Source organism: Patagioenas fasciata, chromosome 9, assembly GCF_037038585.1.
Source record: "Patagioenas fasciata isolate bPatFas1 chromosome 9, bPatFas1.hap1, whole genome shotgun sequence".
Taxonomy (NCBI): Eukaryota; Metazoa; Chordata; class Aves; order Columbiformes; family Columbidae; genus Patagioenas; species Patagioenas fasciata.
In genome coordinates, this window is record NC_092528.1 from 15,347,607 (window position 1) to 15,360,081 (window position 12,475).

The 12,475-nt window shown below is 41.2% G+C and overlaps 2 protein-coding genes across 3 annotated transcripts in view; one reads left to right on the plus strand and one right to left on the minus strand.

Annotated features, from left to right (window-relative positions):
* PID1 (phosphotyrosine interaction domain containing 1) overlaps positions 1–12,475 on the minus strand; it is an 89,033-nt gene that overhangs the window by 48,892 nt on the left and 27,666 nt on the right. For both annotated transcript variants that reach the window (XM_065845072.2, XM_065845073.2), the window contains exon 2: positions 5,231–5,377. In XM_065845072.2, coding sequence (XP_065701144.1) covers positions 5,231–5,377 — 147 coding nt within the window. The remainder of the gene's footprint in view (positions 1–5,230; positions 5,378–12,475) is intronic.
* The window catches only part of RASA2 (RAS p21 protein activator 2), a 423,219-nt gene that overhangs the window by 10,737 nt on the left and 400,007 nt on the right, over positions 1–12,475 (plus strand). The window lies entirely within an intron of this gene.

A 12,475-nucleotide genomic window follows, 5' to 3' on the forward strand; every position in this document is an offset into this window, starting at 1 on the left:
CACAGTCTAAGTTTTTAAAGTGCAATGACCAATGAAAGCAGCAACACAGCATTTATGAGCTGGCTGTAGAGGCATCTAGGTTAGAGAAGAAATGGGGTATTTTGCAAGTATGTGGTAAGAGACAGTCCTGCTGCAAGGCCTTTGCAATCAAAATTAACAAGGCAGAAAACTGAAAATAAGCAGCAATGTCTGAGCAGACATTATTCTTAAATTACTCTCTTACACAAAGAATTAAAATCGGGCAATTTGAAGACTATGTTTTATTTATTAAATAAGTATCCCAATGAGAAACATTTTACTTATATGGATAATCATTAGATCACAATAAATATTAGTATTCATCCTATAAACTTATTATGAGCTTTTCCTGTGCAGACTAATTTCCAGTCTCTGCTACACTGGTGTAAACCCTGTTGCTCGAAGCACATTGAGACAGTTTCACATTGCACTGAGATTTATTAGTAGGGCCCACAGCTGACAGCATGCAGTGTCTCTGACGGTGAAGGTCAGTTTTAAGAAAATAAGAAAAACAGAAGAAAGAAAAAAAGACAAAAGGGAAAATGAAAACTCTAGGCAGCAGCCAGCAAGGCCAGGAGAAGAGCAGCAATGAGGGGAAGATGCTGCCCCAGGGGTTTGGTGAAGGGCAGAGAGCTGCAGCTCGAGGGCAGGAGCGCAGGACCTGGGCATCGCACAGCTTAAGGCACCTCAGGCACTGCCCAGCTCTCCCAGAAAACACCTCAAATCCAGTTACTAGGTTGACAGAAGCGTAACAACATCAGGTGCATCGCAGAGTTGAAATAGCCAAGTTGGGTGTCAAACCGCTGACACAACACTGCGCCAGGGAGGCCAAAATGTGGCCGTGGCCCCTTCCTGACACACAGGCACCAAGTAAACCACCATCATCACCAGCCCACAGCCAGCCAAGAACAGGAACCATTTGGTTTTTGCTTTGTGAGTGAAGCGATTGAGCTATTCTGAAAGACCAAGCCCCATTTATTTATATTGCTTCTCAGTTATGTGCAAGACTTGATTTGAAAATGTCACTACTATTCTAATGCCATTTACAAATTGCTAAACCAGATTTTAATTAGTCTTCAGCTAAGAGACACAATTGCAGAAATGTCAGCATCATACCTTTCACAAAACCTGAACTAATTATCTCACCGATTCAAACCAGTAAAAGAGGCAGGCACTGCAAATGCTGTTTTATTAATATACATTTTCCTGTTTAATAAAATCTCTTGAGGAGGAATTAGATGGCCTGACTCCCTGACTGAAGCGGATAACAACAAGGTACTGATTATTGAGCACTGACTTCACTTCGAAGAGCCTTCCAATAGAAAAAAGTTAAACCTATAACACTACTTCAAAAATTGCAGGCAGCATTTTTAACCTCTGTCCTTTTGCATTAGTGCAGCAGTGCCTGGAAAAGCTACAGCAGAAGAGAGAGTAATTTAGGCAGTTCCTTTCATGCCACCACCATAGCTCAAAGGGAAGAAATCAAGAAACATTAGAATCAGGGTAAGCCGATTAGGACATTAAGGAAGAATAAAACACACAGAACTTCAACAAAATCTGTTAAAAGGCACAGAAAAAGCACACATTTCTGAGTAGAAAGCAACTTCTTTTCTGGAGATACTCCAGATTTCCATTTTTCATCTGGTGGTACTTAGCATTGTGATAAGGGAAGAGGAGGTTTCCAGCTGAAACACTAGAGTGCACAGCATTTGACATGAAAGACCTACAGGCAGGACAGCCACAGTCAAATCAAAATCCTTAGGATCTGAACAAGAATGGACACTCTTATCTACATCTACCTAAATCACATTCTGTGTACAGAAATATGCTCTCTTTAAATAAGAGCAAATTAGTAAACCGTCATTGAAAGTGTGGTCCAGCTAAGAAGAATGAAAGACTTAGTCTCATTCTTTTTTGCCATTCCCCAGCACAAGCTGGTTTATCTTAAGCTGAGATTTGCCATTTACAGGTATACAATAAGCCACTTGGGTTTTTTGGTTCTTCAGAGCAGCTACTAACCATGACACTTGGCACTCCAGCATTCACAAACACTACACCCGTCACAGGAAAGAGGCAAGATGCACACAGGTGCTCAGCCATGGTTGCCAGAGACATGACAACCCTCTGGGCACCACATCCCACTGTCCTGCCTCAGCTGGAGGAGGGCAAGAAGCTGTGGTTGCCCTGGGGCCAGAGACCTGCCTCTCAATATACACCGTGTCTCCAATGAAAGCAAACAAACCCTCAGGAAAAAGCCAAGAGTCTGAGTACCCCCAAATCCTGCTCTGTTTTAGGCTGTCTGCTGAGTGAGACTGCAACAGTCCAAGCCCAGGGTGCAAGACTGTCACTCCCCATTTGCAAACAGGACTGGTGAGGAAAAGAGGGCAAGGGGGGCAAGAAGGTGCCTTTTGGAAGCTACATCCTCCACATCAACTCGTCTCACTGAGCAACCAGCACCACAGGCTCCGAAACGTGTGCATCTAAAGGTCTGTGCTGCAAATGCTATCTATTTCTCCTGTTCGGTGAAATCATGCCTATGAGTCTGGAAGGATGGGAATGGTGGTAGCACAAACAGGTGAAGCAAGCAGGTGTAGATGTGCAATAAGAGGAGAAACAAGTCTTAAGCCTTCTACTGTAAGTAAAAAATATATATTTCAGGAAACACAATGGCAATAAAGTTGCATCAGATCTGGAACTGGGCAGGAAAGAGAAGCTCTCTGAATTTGTTCAGTTATTTAACTTACCAGATTTTGTGGGGGTTCCCCCTAAATTACTTCAAGCAAGACATTTCTCTGCTGTTCTTAAAACCATCCCATTCAATTACAGAATAAGATTGGATCCCAGCAGAATACCAAATGAAAGAAAAGCGAAGCCTGTCTTGTGATGAAAGGACAAGGAAAAGAGCAATCACATAAAAAACCCAACACCTAGACCTCTGAACAGCAAAGCAATTGCATGTGTCAAGTTCCCATAACAAGATGGTGCCAGCTGAGACTTATGTTAAAACTGTGCAATAAAATCATACGTCTGGAGTCTCTGTCAGAAGAACGATGCTATCTCATTAATGGGATTACATAGAAAAATTGGAGGGATTTCAGTCAAGAGGAATAAAATGATTAAGGATCAAAAGAGTGTGACTCATGAAAGAAAGTAAAAACTGGATGCTGTGTTGCTGCCTGAAAAGCCCACGTCTCAGAACCAGAGACGCTCAGTGGTACCAGTGACACCAGAGCATCTCCCTTCTTATGTCTGGAATAACAATGACAAATCAAACACGTAGAGCAAAAAACTTGTAGTATAAAATGGTGGCTTTGTTACGGCAACACTGTTGTTGTATCACTCAGCGAGGAACTAATAATCAGAGAGGAAAGAGGAGAGGAAGGCTAATTACCTATAAACAGCTGGAGGATAGAAACCCTGTAATGGCAGAATCCATTTAGGTGGGGGCAGGGGGGGGGGGGAGAAGGAGGAAAAAGAGACTGCAGAGGATTTCTTATCAATACGAACACCACATATGCAGAATTATCTTCCCAAGGTGGGTACTGGAAATCACAACTGCTGAATCATGTGAAGAGGGACTGGCCACCACCCCAAAAACACCATCGTGAGAGTCCAACGCTGGCAGGAGGTGAACTAGCTGCAGAGGGAAGAGGAGAAACAGGGCAAGCAGGAAAAGGGAAGCATTGTGACAGCAGATGTTCCCTAGTCACCAATACTATGTTATTACACATTGCAGGAAAAATAAATGAATAAATGAGATCTCTAAATACAGAAATGAGATTCCCTTCACTGCAGGTTCAACATCTCTCTGCAGTCCATCTTTTCCAGTTGAAAGGCTGCAGGTTAAGTAAAAAGGTTCATTAAATTCTACACACATTCACAGAGATAAACTGATTTCAGAAAGCATTATTATCTCTGAACTCTCTCTCACCAGGGGTGAAAGCCAGATACTTTGTGAACCATTTTTATGATGGCTAATATTCTCTAAAAATTCATCAATGTCAACATAGAGGACAAAAGACATCACCGTGGAAGAGCAGATGCTACAAGGTACTGTACAAAGCATATTAGGGTCACTTGCCCTGCATTCCTCTGCATCAGCACAGGGCAGCACTGCTTCAACACCCAGTGTTGTTTCTTGGCTATTGTGACAGGCAAATAAGTCAGACAAAAATGATGCTTCTCAAGAAGAAACTTTGCTGAGGAAGTGACAGACCTGAAGGTGCCCAAACAAGTCCTTCACAGCACACCCCTGCCATCCACACAGTGTGCCAAGAGATGCCGGGAACACAGCAGGAAGAAATTTCTTCCAACCCCATCTCACATCAGATCCTCCAACAAGGCAGGGTGTGTGTGCACACGTGTGTGTATACACATTGGCACAGGAGGGTGTTAGGACATTTAATTGCATTTTGGACCTTATCCAGTACATGTGGCATCAGGCAATGGCTCTTCTAGAGCTGACACTTTACAGAGCAGTGGAGGTTAAAGCCCAGTTCTCTCAATTTTCGCCAAGACCCTCGAGGATGAGTGGATAGTCCCTACAACTGACAGCCAGGCTGGATGAAGAGCATGTGGCTGCCAAGCCCCAACCAGCAGCACAGATCTAACTGGTACCCAGCTCAGCCTACATGGCTGCTTGTGGCTCTGCAAGGCTGAGCGAACTCTGCAGCTGAGGAAAACGGCTCCAACAGAAGATGCAGAGAGCAGATTCGTTTGCTATTTTTATATGGTTTCTTACCACAGAAGAACACACTCAAAGCTCTTAAGCCATTAAACTTTAAAGAAGAGAAGCTTTTTCAGAAACTGTGCTTTGACGTAACTGGGCAAATTCATCTAGTTGCTTAACAAAATCAAAAGCTAAGTCTCTTCCCTGCCCCTTTTTTCCCTCTCTTACAAAACAAACAAACAAACACAAAAATAAAACAAAGGCAGTGTTTACAATAGGCAATGTTCATTGCAGGCTGTTAGAAATCCTCCACAACTTGCATTGCACCACACAACCCAAACCTCTTGTTCTTGCAGCCCAAAATTTCTGGTCAGAAATGCTCAATGACTGTTTTGATTTAGAAACTTTACAGTAACAGTAGCAGTTAATGGCACTTCCATAACAACAACGACCATGTCAGTTACTTTGGGCTCTTTAGAGTCCTCACACATACACAGGGCACCTTCACAGTGGTCTGTTCCTTAAGTTTATACTCCCAAGTACCTTGCATCCAGTGTGATTCCGGGTCTTCATGAGGGGAGTTGTGGTACAGAGCTCAATGGCTTCTGGTTCGTGGAAGATCACTGTTGGGAGAGGCTCCTTCCGAAGAGTTAGGACATTCAGCTTAGTCTTTAGCATGGTCTGAAAGTGCTAAACAGAGAAAGAAAAGCAATTAACTCTAGCTCTAGTGCAGAAAAATGAAAGTTACTAGCTGGACATGTCTGTGTGTTACACTTGCTGTTCAGTGCCTTGGAAGTTTCCATGGGGAGAGTTAACAAGTTCTATAACTTGAGACAGTGAACATTCATTATTACTATTAGAGATGTGGAGACTGTTTTTAATTTAAAAACATGAGATCTGATCACTCCCAGGCATATTATAAAACTGTTCATAGACCCAGATCCTCTACTAATGATCATATGGAGGGAAGAACAGAGGACCAAAGACTATTCAAAGAACTATGGATTCATTCATTCTTGTTTTCTTCCCTCTGTACTCAAATCTCATCTCACTGACCTCTGTAGATCTTACCATTCCCACTGAGCTGAATGCCTCAGTGGTCTGTCTTCAGCATATGAATTTTACATTCTCTTCCTTTGTAATTAATAGTTGCTCTAGTCTCCAATGTAAAAGCCACTACTGGTACTAACAAACAGATGTCATTCATAACTTTTCAGATGCAATAACAGACAAAAAATAACTCCCCAGGCTTGAGTGAAGAACTATCCAAGTGGACAGTAATGTCATTGAATGAAAAGCTTCTCAACAACTGCTTAGAGTGAAAAAAAGGCAGTCCTTGAGAGATTTCCAAATCCATTTTATGGAATCAGAGGAGTCAGAGAAGTTTTTCAACATTTAGATGTTTCTTTGAAGTGACCTTCATTTGAAAAACTGCTTGCTACTACATATCTAAGGTGAAAAATATGCAGATATAAAGCAAATCAATCTAGTATTCCCAGCTAGTAACATACTGCAGCAATATCTAAATAAATACAATTCATAACTTGACTCTTATAATTCAGCAGTTATTAGACACATGTGCAATGACTTCAGATCACTTTCATCAAAACCAAACCATTTGTTCTGACTTTTGATGGGAGATTCTTGTTCTGCAGTCTCTCCTTCCCTCAGCCTCCTCTTCACCCCTGGAAGGCAGGCAAACGTGATGGGGTCTGGCTCGCAGAAAGAGAGATGCTAAGTGATTTCCCAGAACCCTACAAGAAATCCCTGTCAGAGCTAGAAAATCAGCTCAGGTCCTCACTTTTCAGTCCTGTGCTTTAGGCAACGAGAGGCTCTATTAAACCTTTTATTTATACACAGGGGATGAATGAAGTGTTTAGATACTATGCTGTTTCCACAGCAATTTTTGTGGATTCAAGTATTCCATTGAAAATGCAATAGAATTTCTTGGAAATAAACTTCCTACATAATTCATAAATATTTTATCATTAGCTAATTGAAAGTCTGCTAATACACTTCTAAAACAGTTTAATCCTTAGCTCATCAAAATTTACGTCTAATAATTGTTCTAATACTGGATCTACAGCACCTTAAACATGCTCACAAGCATATTCAAGGCATAAACACTAACAGTCTGTGAAAATAGTACTTGTTTTTCCACGTCATGCATGAAGTTAGAACAATAATTTAGGCCTTGGTGCTGATTGTGCAAGCATTCAAGTTTCCATCCCAGTGAGCAAATCTACTCATATTATTTTTCATCTGGCTCATATTACACATTATTCCATTCACTCTCCCAAACACAGCTCCAGCAACAGAGCACTTCATTTAAGATGATTATGCATTAAAGAATATTCTTTCACACATGTTTCTGAAGATAACAGCGCTCGTCTGCCAGTACTACTAAATTAATTAAGAAAACCTCTTTCATTTTATCTTTCAGTTGTGATTAACTGCCTTTTGTTTGGAGTTCCGTAGGCTTTTCTGGTCAAGTTGTTAGCAAAGGCTAAACAACAAATAACCAGCCATGACAAGTGTAAAGCAAGATCAAAGTCTGAGATCTTGAGTTTGAAAGAGCACCACTGATTACCAGCACTGGACTTGCTGGTCCCATTAACTGTCTGCTACAACCATAGTTGTCTATATTTGCTTGACTCGCTTTTATATATAGGCTCTAGGTCTGCTGACTGGCTGCAGAGGCTGTATTTCTGGAGGAGTAAATAAGCAGAACAGTGAGGGTGCTGGAGACCTGCCATGTGCAGGTTGTGGCGATCCCTGGCCCGTGATCAGCCTCTTTTCCAGCACATGGAGCTGCTGTCTCCAAGGTCATCTGCTGCCTTGTGTGTGACAGGTGATGGGAGAGGAAGGCAGAGGTGGAAAACTTACCTAAATGTATTTTTAACTTGAACTTGTACTGTTTTGCTGGTGGACCAGTTTCAATCAAACCAGAAACAATGGCTGCAGAATATCAGTTTGAAGAAGATCTCATCCTAGCATTTAACTTCTCCATCCCTGTGTGCTCAAAGAGCTCAGTTTCCATAGATGATCTGTTTACAGAGCAGTGCTTCAAATAAAGAGCAGTGCTTCTATTAGGTACTCAATAGATCAAAAGACTCCATTTAGCCCCTCAGAGTACTGAGCTTGGACCACCAAAATGGTGGTTCTCCTCTGCTAGCAACTCTATCAGCTTTAGTGGGACTACTGACAGAGAGACCACAATTTGACCAAAACGACAAAAACTGTGACAATGACCTAATTTATTTCATGTTGTAACAACCACATATACAATCTGAAACAAGGAGATGACTACTCTGCCTTACAAAGGCAATTCAATACTTGTATGAGCAGCAAGTTGGAGTGGTTGGGTGCCAAAAACCCAAGAGCACAATTGGCAGCACGCAGATAATTAGTTGCCATAGAAGTGCAGGACAGACTGGGGGGACACAGAAATAGCTGTTTGCTTTGCACTGCATGGCCAGCACAGACAGTGCTGCACTCGCTGCGCCCGGGTCAGGTGATGGTGCCATAGGACAATGAAGTCTTTGCCAGCAGACGTCACGCAGTGAGCCCCCCGGAAAAACAACAAAACAAAAAGTTATTTAAGCACATGCCTAACTTTCACTATGTGAGCAGTCCCAGTAAAGCACACGTGGTAGTCAATGGGATTATTCTTCTGCTTTAAGCCAAGAACAGGATAAAGTGCTTCGCTGAACCTATTTCTTAGTTTCCACTCCAAACTGGCATCTCCTGTGGAAACTGTTGGCAAATGCTGACCTATAACAGTAGCCAATGTATTTTTGGAGAAGAGGCATTAGCTCTCCACTGCTGTAAACCCTGAATATTTCTTTAAAGTGCTTTAAGTTCACAAAGTTCTTGAAAAGCGTAACGTGGGTAATTCAGTGAAGGTTCAGGGAGCATTATACCATTCACATTTCATATGCCAGAACCACTAGGTTCATTTGGTAGTTTTTATACTGAAAATCTTCAAAAGAAAATATTCTTTACTGCCATGACTATAACAACAGCTCAAAACTGCACATCACTCATCCTTTATCTGTTTAGATGGTGTTACAGATATGAACTTCATGTTTGCAAGAAATGGAACGAGCAACATAACAATAAGAAATTGGCAGCAAGTTTTAAAATTCCTTGAGCAAACAAAATACTTTAATTACCAAAGAAAGGATCAGAGCTGTAATTAGCATTGTATTTTCCTATTTGCTGAACATGAGTAAAATTTCAGTAGAGCCCCTAGCAACATTGGAAAATTATATTAATACAAAAACTATAGTTTATATAGTATATTGCTTATTCAAGGATTGACGTTCCTTCAATTTCTTTTGCTTAGTTTACAAGTCATAATGACATCTTTTCCCTCTATAGAAGAAAACTGAAGGGTGTATAACTGGTAGCCCAAACCCATACCAGGCCAAGACTGTCACTACAGAAGGACAATATATTCTTGCTTGCTTGGTGACATTCAAAGTATTCTGTTTCTGTGAAAACCCTGTCATCACTAACCCTCTTAGCTACACGTTAATTGAACATAAGAATCAAGAATTTCTAAATTGTTTTCAACATTTATTTTCTTAGCAGCTCAACAGTCACAGATTAGATCTAGATTAATTATTTCAAAATATTCAATTTGCAAATTTTTGGTGCTATGTATTTAGTTCGAGTACAATTTCTGTTACTGTTAAAACTAAAAATTAACACCACTTGCACTTGGCTTTAGTTTGTCAGCAAAAATACAGTCACTTCCACAAGCCAGGCCAAATGTATTGGAGAAAACAACTGTGTCTCTATACAATTAAACGTGCTTTGAAGCAAAACCATATGCACTGAACATTTGTAATAATAATGCTTGACACTTCTGCACAGCTCTCATCTTCAGGTCTTAACTAAACAGTCACTGCTGTCCACAATATTAAGTACTCAGCAGCCAAGCCAGGGCTAGTGGATCTTTTTATTTTCATGATGGAAATTTAGCAAAGACTCAAATTCAGTAAGTCTAAGAAAGGGTTATATGTTGGATATGAATACAAAAAAAACCACCACATCAAGAAAGAGCGGACTGTAACTCATGGTAATCTACAATCCAGCAAAAGGGGATGAGAAAAATGAACACAGTTTACAGGCTAATTGGGTTGCGACACCATTATCTCTTAACTTCAGCATTACAACCAACATACAATGGCATAACTGGCATCACATTTCCAGATGACCCATCTTTGGCCAAATTTTGCCAAATACATACATTGAGGACAAACTCCAAAATGACACATTGTTAACTTGTGAAAAAGAGTTATTCTAAAAGTTCAAAGCCCCTGAAGCATGTTTGCCAGAACAAGAAGCAATCCTCTGGGCAACTCATCCTTCTACAGCACCTAAAAAGGAATTCCCAAATGAAATCTATTAGAGCATCAGCAAAAGGTCAGCCCCTGGGAAATGAAAAAATAATCTCTCTAATTTACTACTTCATTGCCTTTGAAATCCATTCAGTTCTAGTATGAAACCAAAACTTTTCCACAGAATCCCACAGCAAGACACAGCAGCCTAGGTGGGGAAGACATAACCAAGTGCAACAAACTGCAAGAGAATGTTAGAAAGTCCAAATGCGCCTTTTCACCTATTCCCAGCAGAGTTTGACTACCAACATATCCAGTCTGTAGGTACAAGACCCCACTCTCTTACTCATGGTCAGAGGAAATGACAACACAGCAATCCTTTAGCACATGGTTACACCACCAGTGACACGAGCGCAGCTGTGACCTGAGGACCACCTCACCCCAAGCCTCTGGCTTTTCAGCAAGAAAATAGTTCTGATACATAGGAAAACTGATCCATTTCAAGACTTTGTTTTGTTTAAAGCATATGCTATCCAGTACAGATAAATGTCCATTCTGATTCTTTTCTTGTTAAACAGATATTGCCGATACAGTTCAAATACATTCCCCTCCTCCATATTAAACTATACTCTACTGTATTTATTTATCCATTACTAGCAGTTCATATAAACATTGTACTGGACACTACAATAAAACCCTCTACAGAGGGGATGGAAGCACTTATCAAAGTCAGAAATCATCCCATCAGCAACCTGCTCTGTAACACAAAACTGATTGGCATGCAAAAATCCAGGATCACGTCATGACTCTTTATACTCAAGCAGATCCAGCACAAGTAATCTTTTTGAAACTAATCCACCTCCAGAAATCTGGTTTTTAAAAGACTATCTCATCTAGCATGTCGAAAGCTGTATTTTGTCAGCCTATCAAACCAAATCCATTCAATCTCTTTCAGGTGACAGACGCTATTAGGTGAAAAAGCTGACAATTATGTCTGAATTTACACCTCTCAATCACAAAGAAATGGCAACAGGCATGAGGGTAAGACAGGCTTGCCTGCAGATACCCTGTGAGGCATTCGGGAAGTAGAGGAGCTTGGGCAGGCCCATGGCACAACTTGGCATGACTCAGTGTGCTGAGGGCACGGGCTCCCTAAGGTCTCAGGGCAAAGAAGCAGGGAAATGTCGTGCCACCAAAAAAAAAACAAACCAAACCACCCACCCCACACACACACTCCCCGGAAAAAAACACAACACAAAACAAACAAAAAAACCACCAGGGCCAGGACAGGCACCCCCAGTGTACTGCTGTGCAATGCAATGCTGCCTGGCACAGAGGTCCTCCTGGGCTTCTCCTGACATTCCTGAATGCAGCAAAGGAATCAAGCATAAAGCTCTGATGGCAAAACCTATAACATACAGAAAGAATGCATAGATAAAGGGAAGGAGGACACAGGACTGCATATAGAAAAGCAGGACAAGGACACAGGGAGCCTTTTAAGGATGACAAGTCCAGCTGCAGCATGCGGTACAGAAGAAACCAAATTCAGTCAAGTGTCAAAAAGTCTTTCAGCAAAGATGCTACTGGATCTTTGCATGCAAGTACCTCACTCTATCACCAGTTTCTCAGGGAATATTCTTCCTCCTGCAGTGATAAGACATATCTCTTAAAAACACACAACTATCAAGATTTCATAAATAAAACTTACACTCCCTGTCAATAGCCCTGATCACACAGCTGCCTGCATGACGATGTGCACTCACAATGTCTTGTTTTCTTACAAGTTTAAAGAATTTCTGTTTCCTCACAATTTAATTCATGTGAAACGTTTTGTTCTCAGACCCTGTGTACTTTGAGTTTGCTCTGGCTGGATGCCTCCGCTCCATTGCCAAGCTTATGTGATTCCAATCAGCAGGATTGCTGCCCAAACAAAACACAATCCCAGATACAAACACCCTCCAAACTGCAGGGAACTTCAGAGTGAGATGAGAATTTCATGACTGATCCTCTAACATCTCTCTACACTTGGCCAATCTAAACCCCTCAACCTAAGCAAATCTGAATATACTGCATATTCAGAGACAACATTCCCAGTTGAGCTGAATTGCTCAAAACCTGAAGTCCCACTAGAGACATCCCCATGAGAGTAGAAAGCAGTCAGTATTTCAGGACACTCACAATTATGAAAATAAGACCTCCCTAAAACAGCGATGGAGGGGGTAAAAGAAGCCACAGTACTACAATAAAAAGTTCTTGATCAGTCTCTACCTTACAGTTCCTAAATTTCCCGTTCATTATTTCAGTGGGAAGTAGCCATGCAGATGGAAGACAAACTTCTCAATATGTCTATTTGGATTTTTACAGCTTATCATTTACTGATGACTGTTAAACATATTTTGAAATTAGTTGCAGTTTCCAGTGCCTGGTGTTCATGGCATAT